Raw genomic sequence first — 19,189 nt, forward strand, 5'->3', positions numbered from 1 at the left:
ATCTCCACCTTCAACCATGGTGAACAAAAAAACTTACTATTTTCAATTTACTCTATGTGCTGAAAAGCCCCTATTATTCACCAGGCAAGGAAAGACCATCTACTGTGAGGTCCTCCTGACTGTGGCTTAAAATACTACCTTGATCATGGCATCAGTCTCTATAGCATCTTGGTCTTTCTCATCAGATTGAGAGTCATCTTCATTTAACTCTTCATTGTATTCTGAATCCAGGGATGGGCTTGTGCTATGTCTAGATGCCTTTATAGCTTGAAGTGAATATGGAGTAAGGTGGGTTTCCTTATTGTAAGCTCTTGTGAAGGCTGCTTTCACCTATATGAAAGGAGTAGAGGGAGTTTTAAAAAATCTAAGTGCCAAACAATTCTTTTAACTCTGAAAATCTAAAGAGACCCTGGGAGCCCCTTGCAACTGTTTGCAAAATATTTATGCATATTTATGTATATTATGCATATACACATAAATCTAAGCATGGATTTTTCTATGGATAAGTTCCATATTTTTCATAACATTCTTAATAGAGCCCATGACAAAAAAGAGTGAAGGCCGGGCACGGTGGCTCACACCTCTCCATGAGAATCTTGAACCTGGGAGGCGGAGGTTGCAATGAGCTGAAATCATGCCACTGCACTCCAGCCTGGGTGACAGAGTGAGATTCTGTCTTAAAGAAAAAAAAAAGTTATTTGGGAACTTCAGACAGACAAACAAAAAGTTACTTCAAGTCATCATGCTTACCTATTCAGCATTCTCCACATTTCTACAAAGTAGTAAGCAAAGCTAATCAGTGAATCAGTAAATCAAAAAAGGGCTTGGCTGGGCTGGGCACAGTGGCTCACACCCATAATCCCAGCACTTTGCAAGGCCAAGGCAGATCACATGAGGCCAGGAGTTCAAGACCAGCCTGGTCAACATGGTGAAACCCCAAGTCTACTAAAACTAAAAAAATTAGCTGAGCGTGGTGGCATGCAACTGTAATCCCAGCTACTTGGGAGGCTGAGGCATGAGAATCGCTTGAACCCCAGAGGTGGTGGTTGCAGTGAGCCGAGACTACACCACTGAACTTCAGCCTGGGCAACAAAGTAAGACTGTCTCGGGGGGAAAAAAAAAAAAAAAAGTGTCCGTTGGCGGGGAGGGCTCATAAGGTACAAATTGGCCTTTAATTTCCACAAAATAAATGAGTCACCTTTTTTTTTTTTTATTTTTTTTATTTTTATTTATTTTTATTTATTTATTTATTTTTTGAGACGGAGTTTCGCTCTTGTTACCCAGGCTGGAGTGCAATGGCGCGATCTCGGCTCACCACAACCTCCCCCTCCCGGGTTCAGGCAATTCTCCTGCCTCAGCCTCCTGAGTAGCTGGGATTACAGGCACGCGCCACCATGCCCAGCTAATTTTTTTTTTGTATTTTTAGTAGAGACGGGGTTTCGCCATGTTGACCAGGATGGTCTCGATCTCTCGACCTCGTGATCCACTCGCCTCGGCCTCCCAAAGTGCTGGGATTACAGGCTTGAGCCACCGCACCCGGCCAATGAGTTACCTTTTCCATAATAATAGTAGTTACTTCAAAATACTCAGTAACTTGAAAGCCTTAATTTCAAGCTTCTAAACATAGTTTCTGAATTAGTCCATGAATTCTAACAATGGATGTCTGCTGTGAGAATTTACCGATAAAGTCATGTAAAAATTCTGGAGAGGGCAAACTAGACATAGAAAAGACACAGAGAATATGTCTTCTAAAACACATTTGTTACACAGGTATGAGTTGGGTATTGGATGTTACATATTCCTAATGTATCACTTTGGTTTTTTTTTGTGCTCATTATAAGAAAAGTAGGGATATATTATTACAGAGAAGATTATCCAACTGGAATAAATACTGAATCCACAGATTGTGTAGACTAAAAAAGAAAATGTACAAAAATCCTCAGCCAGTAAACACATTTTATTTTTACAATCCATTACCACCAGAGCTCATAGCTCACTTAATTCCCTAGGCTCATCCTCCCACCCTTTATAAAGAAGATGTTTATATTTGCTCCTCAAATTTCACTTCTTGCTTTTTCACTGAGCATAAAGCAATGATAGAAACACAAATTGTAAAATCCAGAAGTCTATTCTTAATACTGCATTCAAGTAGTATTTTTGGAACATACAGGCCAAAAGAAGCAACAAGCATTTAAGGAGAAAAAGAAGTAAATCTTTTTTTAAAGCATCTAAAACACCTCTGAAGTACTGTTAGTACAAACCTGGTAATTACAAAATGATGGAGAACCACTAAGTGACACTATTTACCTTGGGATCCAGCTTTGAAAAGGGACTAGGTTTGCCACCCCAGCTGCTAATCTCCATGACATTCTCAAAGTCTTCTTTCATCAAATAATATGTGTCCATAAGTGCAACAACATCCTGTACTCCATCTACTCCTTGTGAGGTCAAAGGCTGTACAAGTGCATCCCTTAGATGTGACAGGTAATCCATGTTTACCGTCCTTTTGCTGGAGTAAGTTCTGAAACCACAACAAAAGAGACATAGTCAACGGCAAACTATCAAGTCAAGTCATACTGTGCATATCAGCACTATTCAGGCAGAGTCCAATCCAATTTCAATATTGATGAATGGAATGTCTACTATTTGACAGCCCACTGGTGTAGGGAAAGCCCAGCAACACAGCATGAGAGTAATGGATACACATCAATGTGCCCAATGGAAGTTTTCTATTTACCTGTATCAGTGACTGAAAAAACAAATGTGAGTTCTACTTCTACCCTACTCTTAAGGCCCAGGCAACAGAGTGTTTGTGTTCATAAATGTTACTCATTCTAAGTTCCAAAATATTAAAAACATCAATATAAGGCAATAAAATAAATTCCCTATCTCAAGTGTGTGAATGTGTGTAACACCTTTTGGTCTCTGATTATAACATACAAAATTATATATGAATGTTTCCCTCACATTTCCTAATACTGTTACTCTGAAATCTTTAGTTCTAGAGCTAGCTTTTCCCCAATTCTAAGAAAACTGCAGCGAGTGTTCCTACAAAATCAAAAAGTGATCCACACTGGCCAGAGGAAGGTTTAGGGAAATAGTCTCGTGTGAGAATTAAAATGTTATCATAAAATGACTCTTTCTCTCTTAAATGTTGTCACTTCTTAAAAACAAAACAACTGAAGAAAACAATATTTGAAATGCCACCATCCTAAATCTTTCCAACCCAGCTGCCTCTATCTTCAAACCAGGCAGTTACATGTATACATATTTTATGGGTTTTTTGTTGTTGTTGTTGTTGTTGTTGTTGTTGTTGTTGTTGTTGTTTTGAGACAAAGTCTCACTCTGATTGCCCAAGCTGGAGTGCAGTGGTACAATCTCAGTTCACTTCAACCTCCGCCTCCTGGGTTCAGGCAGTTCTCCTGGGAATCAGCCTTCCGAGTAGCTGGCATTACAGTCACCCGCCACCACGCCCGGCTATTTTTGTGTGTGTATTTTTAGTAGAAACAAGGTTTCACTGTGTTGGCCGGGCTGGTCTCGAACTCCTCATATCACATGATTCACCCACCTTGGCCTCCCAAATTGCTGGGATTACAGGCATGAGCCATCATGCCCAGCCTGTATACATATTTTAAACAAGCGACCTCAAAAGCTGTTGTTATCAGAACCAGCATCAGAATCAGAAAGAAATGCTTCTTTACAAACTATGGGTTCTGTTCCTGCCTTCAAGGAACTGAGTATGTGAACCACAAGAAGCCACAGCTTTTCTCCTAATCAGAAATCTAGACTCTTGCCCTTGCAGCTATTTTATTACCTAGACAAAAAAATTTTTAAACTCTATTTTAATTTCATCAAATTCCTCTAGATTTAGTCTTCCACAATTGAGCACATTAGTACTTAAAGAGAGGTAGTATGAGTTCCTAAGCCACAGTACCCCAAAAAATCATGAAACCATTTCCAAAATTGTTCTCCTACAATGTTTTTTAATATCATCATCTTCTAGTAGACTCACAGAGTATTAAAACTAGAAAAGTCAAAGATGCCATCTAGTGTACCTAAACCAAGGGCTCTTAACCTCAGGAATCTGTAATTTCCCTAAAAGAGAATATTTTCTTTGTGGATCTGTGCATTGTCAGGGGAATAAAAATCAAAGCATATTCTCAAAGGCATCTATGACTCCAGAAACCATTACAAACCAAAAATTAAATCACACCTCCATTTTTTTTAAAGAAGAAAAACTGAGAACTTGATCAGGGCTAAAAAGTAAGAAGGTCTTAATTTACTTTAAAAATTGTGAATTCACTATAAATGTCCTTGCTGATAATAATGGCCTATACTGCTAGTTGACAAAGCCTCAGTTCCTACTCCCAAAAATGTTCGGTCTAATGAGGGAAGGGGACAGACATACAGAAGAATGGCCATAAAACAACCCAAAGTCCAATGCTCAAAATCTATATGGAGTCTAGCAGGAGCATCTGAGAGGGCTGCCCCAGGGCAGAGTGACCCATTACCTTTAAAATCGGTGGCAGGCGGGGAGCTGGAAGACAGTGAGAGGCAGCCGAAGCCTGACCAATGAGAAGAGCCATGGGGAAAGCAGCCTTTCCGGCTTCCAGAAGCCACCTATACATCTTGGCTGATGGTCCCTGTCTCCATTCTTGACGCCAGGTGCGGCACCCTCAAATCTTTCTGACTCTGACACTGCTGACTGACTCCCTTTACAAAGACCCTTGTGATGACTGCACAGATAATCCAGGAAAATCTTCCCAGCTCAAGATGGGGACTGCGGGTCGATGCCTTCTAAGATCTTGATAAACTTGTGTTGTTTTAAGCCATTGTGTGTGTGGTGATTTGTTACAACAGGAACAGAAAACTAATACATGGGTAGTAAAAAAGACTCATGCCATAGGTTAGAAAGAGAACAAGAGACGCAGTAGAATTTTACAGGAACAGAAAACAGGAACTAGCTCAGTTCAGCTCTAACCAAAACTTAAAACTGGAATGAAGGATTAAATATTAATATTCCCCCCAGGGAGCAGATGGCAAATCAAGATCACTTAAGTAGTTCATGGCTAAAAATGAATCCACAGGCTGTGTGCAGTGGCTCATACCTGTAATCCCAGCAATTTGGGAGGCTGAGGCAGGGAGATCACTTGGGGTCAGAAGTTCGAGACAAGCCTGGGCAACATGATGAAACCCCATATCTACCCAAAAATACAAAAATTAGCTGGGCGTGGTGGCGGGCACCTATAATCCCAGCTACTTGGGAGGTTAAGGTGGGTGAATCAGTTGAACCTGGAGGTGGAGATTGCAGTGAGCAGAGATCGAAACACTTCATTCCAGCCTGGGTGAGAGTGAGATCCTGCCTTTAAAAAAAAAAAAAAAAAAAAAAAATTTCATTTTGTTAGAAAACAAAAAGTTTGGCCAGGGCGCGGTGGCTCACACCTGTAATCCTAGCACTTTGGGAGGCCGAGGTGGGTGGATCACCTGAGGTCAGGAGTCCAAGACCAGCCTGGACATCAGGGTGAAACCCCATCTTTAAAAAAAAAAAAAAAAAGAAAGAAAGAAAAGAAAAGAAAAAGTTCATCTTGTTAAAAAAAAAAAAATCCATGAAATGTACTTAATACTTACATGTATGCACATTTTCCAAATTTCCAAACTTAAACAAAATTGTACCAAATGCAAGTATTTTTGAACTTCCTTAAACTTTTCCAAGCACATTCGTTTTCAATGATCTGAACAACCTCCTCCTGCTACATGCTAACCTGTATTTCCTACCCCAAATGACTAGGTCAGTTTATTACTAGAACAATCGGTAAAAAAGTAGTTCATTTCAGCCAGGTGCAGTGGCTCATGCCTGTAATTCCAGCACTTTGGTAGGCCGAGGCGGGAGGATCATGAGGTCAGGAAATCCAGAACATCCTGGCCAACATGGTAGAACCTAAAAAAATACTGAAAATACAAAAATCAGCTGGGCGTGGTGGCATGTGCCTATAATCGCAGTTACTTAGGAGGCTGAGGCAGGAGAATCACTTGAACCAGGAAGTCAGAGATTGCAGTGAGCCAAGATTGCGCCATTGCACTCCAGCCTGGTGACAGAGTAAGACTCCGTCTCAAAAAAAAAAGTTCATTTCTTTAAACAGTTCATTTTTTTTCCTATTAATTATTCAGAAGCTGTTCCCACTAGTAATAGGCATAATGACAGTAACAATAAATAATAGTGATACCTAAGACTTATACAGTCTTGAAAATTTTAAATTATGGCATCTACTATTTTATTCTCCAAAGTATCCTTTTAAGTGGTAAAACGAGTGTTGTACTGATTACAGATGATAAAACTGAGGCCCATAAAATATAAGGAACTTATCCAAGATCATTCATCTAGTTCGCAATAAAATAAAAACTATAACACAATCTTTTGACTCATATGATTGTTATTACATAAAAGCCAAATACACCAAATCGATAAAGTACAGTTATCCCGCCTACCTGAGACTCATATGCAAGGCCAGGTCCTGAACAATGCGATCGTGTTTGCCTGTAGATGAGTGCTTCCCCAGCCAGCTTGGGAAGGTGGGAAACTGGGTCATGTACCCCCTCATCAACTCTCCAGGAAGAACACTGGCATAAATGGCCTGAAAAAAATCAATTGCAATCCAGAATTTATGTTCGGTACAAAGATACTTCCTTAGCAGTCACTGGCTTCTAAACAGTCTACGGAAAATAAAGCAACACTGTCCCAAATACCTACTGACAGGGCAGTCAGACCTTTTCTCTAACTCTGATCTGCTGGTACAGGAAACTTCTCCCAGAGAAAACAACAGATTGTGGTACACACCTTGATCCAACATGTTACGGCCCCCAGGGAGATCATCTTCCCAACTCAGCCTCCTCAAGCAACTAATTTCAACATACCAGTTACCTCACTGATGCCAACATCACAACAAAGAATTAGCTTAAGAGGGATATAATGGTCTTTAACATAAATGATTGGCTGCATAGGTAGATTAAAGCATGGAAAAACTAATGATTATAGTCAAGTAAACTGGCACTTGAGAAAAACTTTTTTAAAAATGTATCTTTAGATGTCTTCTATGACCAGGGTCTTCACTTTCTTAAAGGCTGGAATTATAGTCTACATAAATTTTGTATACTACTTTATTCTAGTAATTCCCTCACAAGCACTTTTCCATATTAGATAATCTTTACAAATACTTTCAAAGGCTATAAATAGTACTTCAAGAGGATTCATAATCATTCGCCTATTACTGGGCATGGAGATTTTCTCTAATTTTTTGCTATCAGAACTAACCCGTTAGGAAGTAGTTTTGTACATTAAGCTTTTCCTGTATTAAAACATTATGCCTTTAAGGTACAATTATTAAGGAAACAGAACTAAACACATAAAATATAAAAGAAAAGATTCTGGGCCAGGTGCAGTGTGGCTCATGCCAGTAACCCCAGTACTTTGGGAGATGGGCAGACAGCTTGCACCCAGGAGTTCAAGACCAGCGTGGCCAACATGGCAAAACCCCGTCTCTATAAAAAACAGAAAAATTAGCTGGCATGGTGGCACACACCTATAGTCCCAGCTACTTGTGGTGCTGAAGCAGAAGGATCACTTGAGCCCAGGAGGTCAAGGCTGCAGTGAACCAGGATTACATCATTGCACTCTAGCCTGGATAACAGAGTGAGACCTTGTCTTTTTAAAAAAAAAAAAAAAAAACATGGTGAAACCCCGTCTGTACTAAAAATACAAAAAATTAGCTGGGCATGGTGGTGCGTGCCTGTAATCCCAGCTACTCAGGAGGCTGAGGCAGGAGAATTGCCTGAACCCAGGAGGCGGAGGTTGCGGTGAGCCGAGATCGTGCCGTTGCACTCCAGCCTGGGTAACAAGAGCAAAACTCCGTCTAAAAAAAAAAAAAAAAAATTATATCTCCAGAATGAAATTTTGTTTCTTATTTTCAAGCAATGTGTGGGTAGAATTAAGAGAAGCATTAGGTCTTCTAGTAGTGTCTTATTTTATTACACAGGGCAATAATTCTGTATAACTATATAAAAGAACAAATAATGCTCTTAATTACAAATGTCTACTAAATTATATTTTGAGTTAAAGATCTCAACCTAAATACAGTACCCAATATAAAACTGCCTTTTTAGCAAGGAAGAAGAAAATCCTAATTAATGCATCAGAGACATGACTACTGGCCTGCCCTAGCTGCACTGCTTCTAGGAGCTGCTACTAAGTGACCACCTAGGATAGCCAAAAATATCCAAAAAGAAAAAGCAAGGATTCTTAAAACACAGCAAATGAAACTTTTGATTCAAATCTTACAAGCAAAATCTAATATTCCTATTTCTATGTGTCCATTTACGTTAAAAATTTTTTGAAATACAGAAAAATAAGCCCAGATTAAGAAACAGACAACAGTTACCACAGAGTATTGTAATCTGTAACAGACTGTATTTTTGCCACAAGAGCCATACCATTTATCTGGTATTTAAAATAACTACAGGATTAGTCAGGCATGGTGGCAGGCACGTGTAGTCCCAGCTACTCTAGAGGCTGAGGCAGGAGAGTCTCTTGAACCCAGGAGGCAGAGGCTGCAGTGAGCCGCGATCACACCACTGCACTCCAGCCTGGATGACAGAGAGAAACCCAATCTCAAAAATAAAAGAAGTACAGAAGCTAAAAGCTACTGAGTTCTCTTGTCAGGAAAGCAGAGCCTGTACTTTAGGGAGAACCCTCTGCTCACCTGCGTAGGCAGAAGACTCCAGTTTTGCTTACTCCGAATCTGGCTGTCCACTAAGTCACCATCGCATATGCTGTCTGCTGCTCGGCTTAAAAGCATCAAGTGCTTTTTCATGTCACCCCTGCAGAAAAGAACCTGTCTGGATTATCCCACTCTTCACACCCCAAGTCCCTCCTTCGCAAGTATTTAGCCTTCACACTGCTGGGAGGATACTAAGCATGCCTCTCACCAGCTCTGGACACTCACCCTGCAGCTACAGGCTTCACATGAATGTAGTTTTCCTGGACAAAGAGGGGTGCTATTGAATAATCATGAAAAAAGAGATCTGATTTGTCCACAAGTGACATGTGAGCAGTATCCTCTCCAGCTGCAAACACTTTCCGGGCAACATCAAATGGGCCCTGAAAAAAGAGAGGGACATACCTAATAAAACAGCCAAAATTCAAAACACTAACATCACCAAATGCTAACAAGGGTACGGAACAAGAACAACTCCATTCATTGCTGGTGGGAATGCAAAACTGTAGCATTTGGTAGTTTCTTACAACATTAAACATATTCTTACCATATGACCCAGCAACCACGTTTCCTGGTATTCACCCAAATGAATTAAGAACTATGTTCACACAAAAACCTGCACACGGATGTTTATAAGCAGCTTTATTTATAATTACCAAAAGTTGGGAGCAATCAAGATGTCCTTTTGGTAGGTAAATGAACAATTAAACTGTGGCACATTCAGACAATGTAATATTATTCAGCAATAAAAAGAAGTGAGCTATCAAGTCATGAAAAAAACATGGGAAGAGGGGTGGGCACAGTAGGTCACCCGGTAATCCCAGCACTCTGGGAGGCCAAAGTGGGTGGACCACTTGAGGTCAAGAGTTCCAGACCAGCCTGCCCAACATAGTAAAACCCCATCTGTAATAAAAATAAAATAAAAATAAAAAACTGGCCAGATGTGGTGGCTGGTGCCTGTAATCCCAGCTACTCAGGAGGCTGAGTTAAGAGAATCACATGAACCCGGGAGGCGGAGGCTACAGCGAGCCAAGATACTGTGGGTGGGTATCCACTGTACTGTGGTGTGGGTGCACTGCAGCCTGGGTGACAGAGACTCGGACTCAAAAAAATAAATAAATAAAGACATAGAAGAACCTTATATGCTATTACTAAGTGAAAGAAGACAATTGAAAAAGTCCACATGCTACATGATTCCAACCATACCACATTCTGGAAAAGGCAAAATTATAGACACAGTAGAAGGATAAGTGGTTGCCAGGGGCTGTAGAGAGGAAGGAAGGAAAAGAAGAATGAATAGGTAGAGCACAGAGGATTTTCAGGACAGTGAAACATGTATACAATGGTGAATACATGTCATTATATTTGTCAAAACCATACAATGTACAACACCAAGAGGGAATGCTAATGTATACGATGAACTCTGGGTAATAATGAGGTATCAATGTAGACTCATCGATTATAACAGATATACCACTCTGGTGGGGGATGTTAGTGGTGGGAGAGGCTGTGCATGTGAGGGGGACAGGAAGTTATGTGAGAACTCTCTGTACCTTCCACTCAATTTTGTGTGAACCTAAACTGCTCTAAAAAAATAAAGCGTAGGCCAGGCACGATGTCTTACACCTGTAATCCCAGCACTTTGGGAAGCCTAGGCAGGTGGATCATGAAGTCAGGAGTTTAAGACCATCCTGGCCAACATGGTGAAACCCCGTCTCTATTAAAAATACAAAAATTAGCTGGGTGTGGTGGCGCATTCCTGTAATCCCAGCTACTCGGGAGGCTGAAGCAGGAGAACTGCTTGAACCAGGACACAAGAGGCGGAGGTTGCAGTGAGCTGAAATTGCACCACTGCATTCCAAACTGGGCTACAGAAGGAGACTCTGTTAGAAGGGACAGTAGGGTAGGGTAGGGAAGGGAGGAAGGGTGGGTAGGGAAGGGAGGGGATGGGGGAAAGAAGGAAGGAAGAAAGGAAGAGAGGGAGGGAGGGAAGGAGGGAGGGAGGGAGGGAGGGAGGGAGGGACGGAGGGTATAGGCCAGAGGTGGTGGCTCACACCTGTAATCCAGCACTTTGGGGGCCACAGCAGGAGAATTGCTTGAGGCCAGGAATTCAAAATCAGTCAGGAAAACATAGCGTGACCTTGTCTCTACCAAAAATTTTAAAAATTTAAATAAATAAGAAAGTGTATTAACTTTTTTAGAATTTGCTTAATCATTGCTCTAACAATAAATTCTGATTAGCAACTAGGTGACTTATACAAGCACAGAGGTAACTGATACAAACCTCTAGTTTCAGAGAGGCTATTAAACTAAACCATTTGACATGGATTATTCTAAACAGTGCTAAACCATTCCAAGCATTTGAAAGCCAAACATAAGGAACTGTGGAAAAGCCCATTTTATAACTGTTGAAGCATGAGTATAATTTAAAATGTATCCCTTTCTCAAAATTAATAATAGACACTGACAATCTTTGAGAAAAAAATCATTTGAATTAGAAACACTTTTAGCAACTGTCTGTACTTCTTACTATAAATATCCCTGGATTCCACAGGCATATCAAGAAACTATATTAACTATTTCTATCCAGCTACCTAGGGAACAAGAAGTGTTTTGGCTTGGGAAAGTAACTAAGACATGGAAATTTATTTTACCATTTTGATATCCTTTTTGGCCCTGTGAGAATCAGCCTTGGCCTGGTCATAGGTTAATGCTTTACTTCGTGCACACCACATACTCAGATTATGTAAAACCTGGAAGAATCACAAGTAAGACAATGTCAAGATAGGAAAATCCCATTGTTCCCCATCCCTACAAGGTTGAAAGCATTAATTAAAAATAATCAGCAAATGTTACAAGATATATATTTAATTTACCTGTCTGATATCTTGATTGGCTCCCAAAATTATTTCATTCATAGCTGGAGGGGGAATCTTTAAACCTTCTTTAAATGCAATAGACATCATAGCACCCTGAGATCGACAAGGGAAGAATCTTCAGTGATTTTTTTTAACTCATATGATCAGATATTTTTAAAATATTTATCAGGTATTTTTAAAAATTGACTCTTAAATAAATAGACCAATGTGATGGAAAAAAATTTCAATCGTCATACCTTAATCTGTTCAACCCGAGGTCTTTGAAAACGAAGATCAAAACAATAATGAACCAGAGAACGAATCTTGGGATGATTTCTATCATTGCACATACAAATAATGGGAATTTTAGTATGTTTTATCAGGCCAATTAATTCCTGGAAGGCAAGTTTGCAACAGAAAAAATAATTATTTAAAAAATGACAAATACCACACAAGGTATTTTAGGTCCTAAAAATCTCCTCAGCAACATGCCTTAACTGCTATAAATAGGAGAATGACGATGTTTTAAGAATTAAATATCAATAATGAAACTGCAAAAATATACCACTTGGATTACCTGAATTCCTCCCCTATCCTCATTGCCTGCCATGCCATCTACTTCGTCCATGATGAGAGCATGTTTCGTGCTTACTGAAGAGGCTACTCCATCTGACCCAGGTTGAGGAGCAACGGGATGAGACAAAAACAAAATAACAATTGTTCAAAAACTGCTTCTCTGTAGAAAGTTAGATAAAACATATTAAACTTCAAACACTACAAGAATATGCAGCGTTGGACTAGAGTGTTGTTAAAGAAAAAAAAAAAGAATATGCAGTGAAGAGAAACTCTCCCTGCCACCCCCTTCCGCTACAGACCCCAATTCTCTTCCCAGGGGCAAACAATAATTTCTTATATATCCCTACAGAGATATTCTACACATAAGTGAATAAAAATATACAACTCAGTTTTGTCTTTTTTTTTTTTTTTTTGGAGACAGAATTTTGCTCTTGTTGCCCAAGCTGGAGTGTAATGGCACGATCTCAGCCCATTGCAACCTCTGCCTTCCTGGTTCAAGTGATTCTATTGCCTCAGCTTCCAGAGTAGCTGAGATTACAGGTGTGCACCACCACACCCAGCTAATTTTTGAATTTTTAGTGGAGACGGGTCTTCACCATGCTGGCCAGGCTAGTCTCGAACTCCTGAACTCAGGTAATCCGCCCACCTCGGCCTCCCAAAGTGCTGGGATTACAGGCATGAGCCACCATGCCTGGCCAGTTTTGTCATTTTTATGTATTTTGGTAATTCATACTTTATCTGTAGATATGGGACACATCATTTTTTAAGGCAATTTAATATTCCATTCTATACTTGTATCACACTTAATCACTATCTATTAATGAAATATATAGGATGCTTCCAGGCTTTTTTCTATTATATCATACTGAATAGCTATCCTCATCTATATGGCATATATATGCCACTTTGCACATATAAAAGCATAACAAATGCTAAATTCCTGCAATTAGAATTTCTGGGCTACAGGGTATATGTAATTTGAGAAATATTGCCGGACTACTCTCCAGAGTTGTACCAATTTACCCTCCCACTCGCTGTGTCTAAGAGTGACATTTCCTGAGCAAATTATTTTGAACAATGTGAAGGCACTAAGAATTCAGTTGACAAAACAACACACTATCGGCTCTAAATAGGCCCTGTGTGGTCCTTCATTTGAGTATCTTATTTTCCATGAACTCATCTACAGCCTGAAACACAGTGGGCATTTGCACACCGTCTTCTCTTCTACTACTTTTGCCTGCAATAATCTCTTTCACCTCCAAATGGTTTTCTTTCTCATTCTTCAAGGTCTTTCCAAACAATTACCACCCCTTTCACTCAATGACCCAAACATAATTACTACTTCATCTGCTGGCCTTAATATCTTACTCATCTTCTGATTGTGAAAAATTGCAAGAGGAAAGCAAAAAATGAAAAATAAATACCTTACTCATCACACTGTATTACAGTTTTTTAAATTTTCTTTCTCTCTTTACAGGATTCACCTGTGAATCCTCTAAAACCATATAAACAACACATAAATATGTGCATGTACACATTTTTATCATATTCTCAAAAACCTCTAAGACCTATGAAAGGGTAAGATACTACCCCATACAAGTGACATCTGAGGACTTTATTATTCTCTTGTTAGCCCCAGAATTTAATAGGGTGCTTGGCACACAACGTGTGTTCAATACTGGTTACTGAACATTGAAATGAACATATTTTTCTTACATAACAACAAGAGCAGTTCAAAAAGCCACATACTTGAATAAAAGCCTTTGATGCTGGTATTGTTCAGTGACTCAGCAACAATTGCCTTCAAACTGTTCTTACTTCGGGTGTCACTTGCATTCAGTTCCACGTAGCTGTATCCCAACTCCTAATCAAAATATTGGAAACCACTGATGGCACAATACAAATTAACTACACCAACCCCACCAAGAAAGGCCAGTTAAGAAAAAAAGGGGGTATAAAAATCACATAAAAAACTATAGGTAAAAATATGAAGTATGATATTAATAGACAATGAGATTAACTATAGTATGCCTTACAATATTAGAAATTTTTAGAATATCATATACATACATAAAACATACACATAAACACAAGTAAGTTTGGTTTTTAAACTTCAGCTGAAATTACTAATCTGGAAGAGTATATTTGAACAAACAATTTTACTAAATTTACTTCTTTAAGTCCTCAAAAAAGAATTAAATATAATCATCCCAAGAATTCAATATCAGACACAGCATTAATCTATTATAACATATGGGCCAGGTGCAATGGCTCACACCAGTAATCCAAGCACTTTTGGGAAGCTGAAGCGGGTAGATCACTTGAGGTCAGGAGTTGGAGACCAGCCTGGCCAACATGGTGAAACACCAACTCGACTAACAATACAAAAACTTAGGTGGGCATGATGGCACATGCCTGTAGTCTCAGCTACTCGGGAGGTTGAGGCACAAGAATCACTTGAACCCATGAGGCAGAGGTTGCAGTGAACCAAGATCATGCCATTGCACTCCAGCCTGGGTGGCAGAGTGAAACTGTGTCTCAAAACAAAAGTTAAAAATGAAGATACTAAAAAACTAATCCTCTCTAAGATAATTTATAAAGTTAAATCATTCTTTGTCAAGCTATCCCAATAAACAATTTTTCTCTGAAATCAGGAAAATTTAAATTATTCTGATTCATTTTCCAAAACTGATCAGCTTATGTCTTAACTCAATTCCTAAAAAATATAATGATAATAATAAAGGGAGAAAAAGAGTTGTGTTCGCAACTGTAGGGGCTAGGTAAAAAAACATTGTTTTGCTTTTTTGCTGTTTATAAATACAGTGAAAACAGATAAAATTTGCATTTAAATTTTATGCACAGATGCATACAACAAAGACCAAAAGAAACCACAAGCTTATGCAGCAGAGGATTGAGAAATCCAACAATAAATTTCTAATCTCTTATTTCATCATTGTGATACCAACACATGAACTCTGATCTGCTCTAGTGCCTACACAAGTCAAGTTCTCCCACTGTCTGCAGGGAGTCAGCTGCGATAGAGACAACAGGAATGAAGGTAGGATCACACAGTGCTGAGGAGCAGAACCCTGAGTCGGGCTACCTGGGTGCAAGCTGGACCTCCACCCTCCTTCCTAAGCCTATTTCATTTGACATGTGTGGATGATGGCAGTGCAGATCATTATTGAATACATCGAATTATTACAAGAGCATTAAGATATTTCCACCTTTCAGAGTCTAGAATACATGTTTCTGTTATCCATAATATACCCACATGCTTAGCACACTGCCTCACTCATAGGTATTACCTATTATTATAATTACCAATATTTTACAAGGATAAAAATGACAAACATCACCAGAACCAACATAGTTTATATATAGACACCACACACACGCACACACGTGGGCACACACTTTTATCTGCTGGCCATGACCACTCAAGGTTCTCGGTCCAACCGCACTGCGACAAAGCACCCACCTGACACACCAGGGAAGCTGTGGTGGTTTTGCCAACACCTGGAGGGCCTGACAGCAACACTGCTTTAAAACTAGAGCCATCATCTTTGCCAGCAAATTTACCAAACTTTGGTGCTAGGAAAAAAGAAGTTCCAGAGTGTTAACCTGTATTGCCTAACAGAAATTCAGGCATGGCAGGAATAGTTGTGCCTAAACTTCGCATAGACAGCAGTCCTCCAGTTTAGTTTTACATTTGCAGAATATTTTCTACAAAGCATAAACAAGTTTCCAGAACCTTCAGTGACATTCTAATTCCTACCTCACCCCCATCCAAAAAAAAAAAAAAAAAAACTAAAACGAACTGATTTTAAACCTCTTGATTTGAAATAATAATTGTATGAGTTTCCTTTCCTATGAACACACAGGCCAAGGAGTAGGCTGCCTGGGCTCGATCCCGACTCCATCCATCCTCATGCCACCTCTCGCCAGCCATGGGTACTTTAGAAGTTACTTAGCCCATCTCTGCCTGCCTCCTTCCTTGTGAGACAAGTAGAACAGTAAAGTTGCTGGTAAGGATACTGTGAGGACGCAATGGCTGAGCACAGAGCCAGTGCATGCTTCACTAAATGTACGCATAGCAGCTACAGGGTCACAAGAAGTAAAAAATGACTTGAAGACGCTGTGTCTGCAACTATCTTGTGACAATCAGCCCTACAGCCCTCTCCCTCCCCTCAACACAAGAACGCCTGGCACGTATATCACACTCAATTCATACTCAATAACTGACAGAGACAATGGTTAAAGCATGGAGACAGGGACTAGAGTTTACCTGAAGCTTTAAAAAAGTCTTCTCAGCCAGGTGCAGTGGCTCATATCTGTAATCTCAGCACTTTGGGAGGCTGAGGTGGGCAGATCACGAGGTCAGGAGTTCAAGACCAGCCTGGCCAGCATGGTGAAACCCCCGTCTCTACTAAAAATATAAAAAATAAGCCAGGCGTGGTGGTGCACACCTGTAATCCCAGCTACTTGGGAGGCTGAGGCAGGAAAATCACTTGAACGCAGGAGGTGGAGGTTTTAGTGAGCCGAGATCGTGCCACTGCCTCCAGCCTGGGTGATAGAGCGAGATTCTGTCTCAAAAAAAAAAAAAAAAAAAAAAAAAAAGTATTATCCAGGCACATGAAATGCCTATCCCCTCTATTAAGGCAGATTTTATGAGGTTTCAGAATGAAAAAAAAAAATGATTTAACTTAAATTTAGTCCTGTATCATTACAATATATTATCTGTTATAAATAAACAGGTCTCATCAGCAATGATGATTGGCACTCTAGTCATCACTGGTCTATGCTGAAAACACTACTAAAACATTTGTGATCTGAAATCTCAGTTCTGAAAATACTTTGGACATTAAATATATACTGTAGCTTTTCACTCTCCATGACAAATACATCATAAACAAGGAGAGAAACTACAGAAGCACAGGACTCTCAGGCCTTCTGGAGCAAATCCTGCTTGCTACTAGGAGTTTAGGCTGACTGCCCTGCATACATGCCTTAGTTATGTATTCACACCTTTCCTCCTAGTGCCCTTGCCACTCAGAGTCTTGCTCTCAGATGGCTTCAGACCTGGGGATACGTACTCTTTCCCACCCAACACCCACCCGTCCCTTTGCCTAGCTACCTCCTACTTGGGTTCCAGGTCTCAGCTTAGCCACCCCTTCCTCCAGGATGGGAGCACACACACCCTGGCCCTGACCACACATCTTCATCCTCGCAGCACCCTGGACTTACCCCTACAGCAGTACTTGGCACAATATATTTTAATGGCTGGTTCAGATATGCCTCCCCAACTGCCTGTGAGCTCCTGAGAGGGGCTGTTTTGTTCACACCACCACCAGCAGGGTCTAGTACTGCACCTGGGTTCAGATCAAGCTCTTAAATGCTTGCTGACAGATGAATGAACCGTTAGATTTTCTCATATATGTGCCACTGAGCAATCACATGTTGATATACATACACACAAATATGAATGAGGTTGTAAAATCACCGTGTTTTTTATCTTCGGAAGAACTCTTGTGCCAGTTTCGGAGCCAGCGTAGGAGTTTGTTGGCACAGCTCTGGTCCCCTTGCTGTCCAATTATGGTCTTGAGTGAGGTTGGCTTGTATTTATCCACCCAGAGCAAATTTTCCATTTTGTTTTCACTGCTGTCATCAGCCAAATTCCTAGCCTTGCTGTCACCACTTGTCTCCTCGGCCACCTGCTCCTTGAAATCCAAGCCTCTCCAAAACGCATCTGTTTCCTTTTTTATTGTCTTTGCTGAACTATCCCTTTTGGAAGTCAGCTTGCTCTTTTTAGATTCTGATTCCTTTTTAGATGGACTAATTTTCCTTTTTCCTTGTGCATTTTTTTGGGGAGTTCTCTCCAGTTTGGACTCTTTCTTCATCTTAAAAAGTAGAAAAGTGAGAAAAAAAGAAATCTGATGAAGCATACAGATTTCTATCCTGCCGAATGTACTACAGAGAGCAATCAGAGATAATCAAGTGGGCTACTCAACTTGGACTGTTCTTTTCACAGTAGACTTTCCTGTTTATGGAAATCACCACCTTCTAAACTACAAAAATTAACAAATACCAGAAAGCACCCAAATGCAATTTCTAAAAGTGAGAACATGCTGGTTTTTTAAAAGCAGTAAGTACTCCAATTTTAGTTTGAAAAAAAACAAGGCACAGTATTAAGAGTCTGTGTTTCAAAGTTTTCTAATTGAAAGTTAATGCCTCTACAAAAACTTGTAGACAAATGTTCATAACCATATTATAGCTAAAAGATGGAAACAATCCAAATGTTCGTCAACTGAAAAAGATAAACAAAATAGGGTGTATCTACACAATAAAACATTATTTACCCATAACAAGGAGTGAAGTACTGACACATACCACAACCCAAGTCAACCTTGAAACTACTATACTAAGTGGAAGAAGCCAGACACAAAATGCCACATATTCAAATGTCTCTATTTACACATGAAATGTCCAGAATAGAAAAATCCATAGAGACAAAGCAGAGCAGTGATTGCCAGGGGGTGGATATGATGAGTGAATGCTGATGGGTAAAGGGTTTCTTTTGGGGGTGATGAAAATGTTCTGGAATTACGTAGTGCTGATGGTTGCATACTCGTTAGTATATTAAAAACCACTGATTTATATGCTTTATAAGGGTGGATTTTACAGTGCGTAATTTTAAAAAGTGCCTCTTTAGCAGTGGATGCTAAAATTAGTGTATGAATGTTTAAGGACAAACGGGATATTAACATAGTCTTAAAGTATCTCCCTCTGCTGTGAAGATAGTTATCAATTTAAAAAAAAATAGTCACTTTACTAGTGGAAAAATCCAGCATTAGTTTCAATGGGATGCTGAATCATCTTAACCAAACAATCAAGGTTATCCTAATAAGAAGACCTCTTGGCATCCGGTACTATGATTGGATGTACTGAGAAGGACACAAGATCACATCTATGGTGTTAGAAAAAAAT

At 39.8% G+C, this 19,189-nt stretch overlaps 1 protein-coding gene across 1 annotated transcript in view; it reads right to left on the reverse strand.

The window, feature by feature from the left end:
• RFC1 (replication factor C subunit 1) overlaps positions 1-19,189 on the reverse strand; it is a 94,619-nt gene that overhangs the window by 18,139 nt on the left and 57,291 nt on the right. Inside the window, exons 13-24 of the mRNA XM_003927521.4 lie at positions 17,706-18,102; positions 15,684-15,796; positions 13,952-14,066; positions 12,204-12,295; positions 11,884-12,021; positions 11,645-11,740; positions 11,423-11,521; positions 8,997-9,151; positions 8,754-8,871; positions 6,487-6,632; positions 2,308-2,521; positions 139-330 (exon numbers count right to left, since the gene is read on the reverse strand). Of these exons, the coding sequence (XP_003927570.1) occupies positions 139-330; positions 2,308-2,521; positions 6,487-6,632; positions 8,754-8,871; positions 8,997-9,151; positions 11,423-11,521; positions 11,645-11,740; positions 11,884-12,021; positions 12,204-12,295; positions 13,952-14,066; positions 15,684-15,796; positions 17,706-18,102 (1,875 nt within the window). The remainder of the gene's footprint in view (positions 1-138; positions 331-2,307; positions 2,522-6,486; positions 6,633-8,753; positions 8,872-8,996; positions 9,152-11,422; positions 11,522-11,644; positions 11,741-11,883; positions 12,022-12,203; positions 12,296-13,951; positions 14,067-15,683; positions 15,797-17,705; positions 18,103-19,189) is intronic.

This window comes from Saimiri boliviensis, chromosome 3 (assembly GCF_048565385.1).
Source record: "Saimiri boliviensis isolate mSaiBol1 chromosome 3, mSaiBol1.pri, whole genome shotgun sequence".
Lineage (NCBI taxonomy): Eukaryota > Metazoa > Chordata > Mammalia > Primates > Cebidae > Saimiri > Saimiri boliviensis.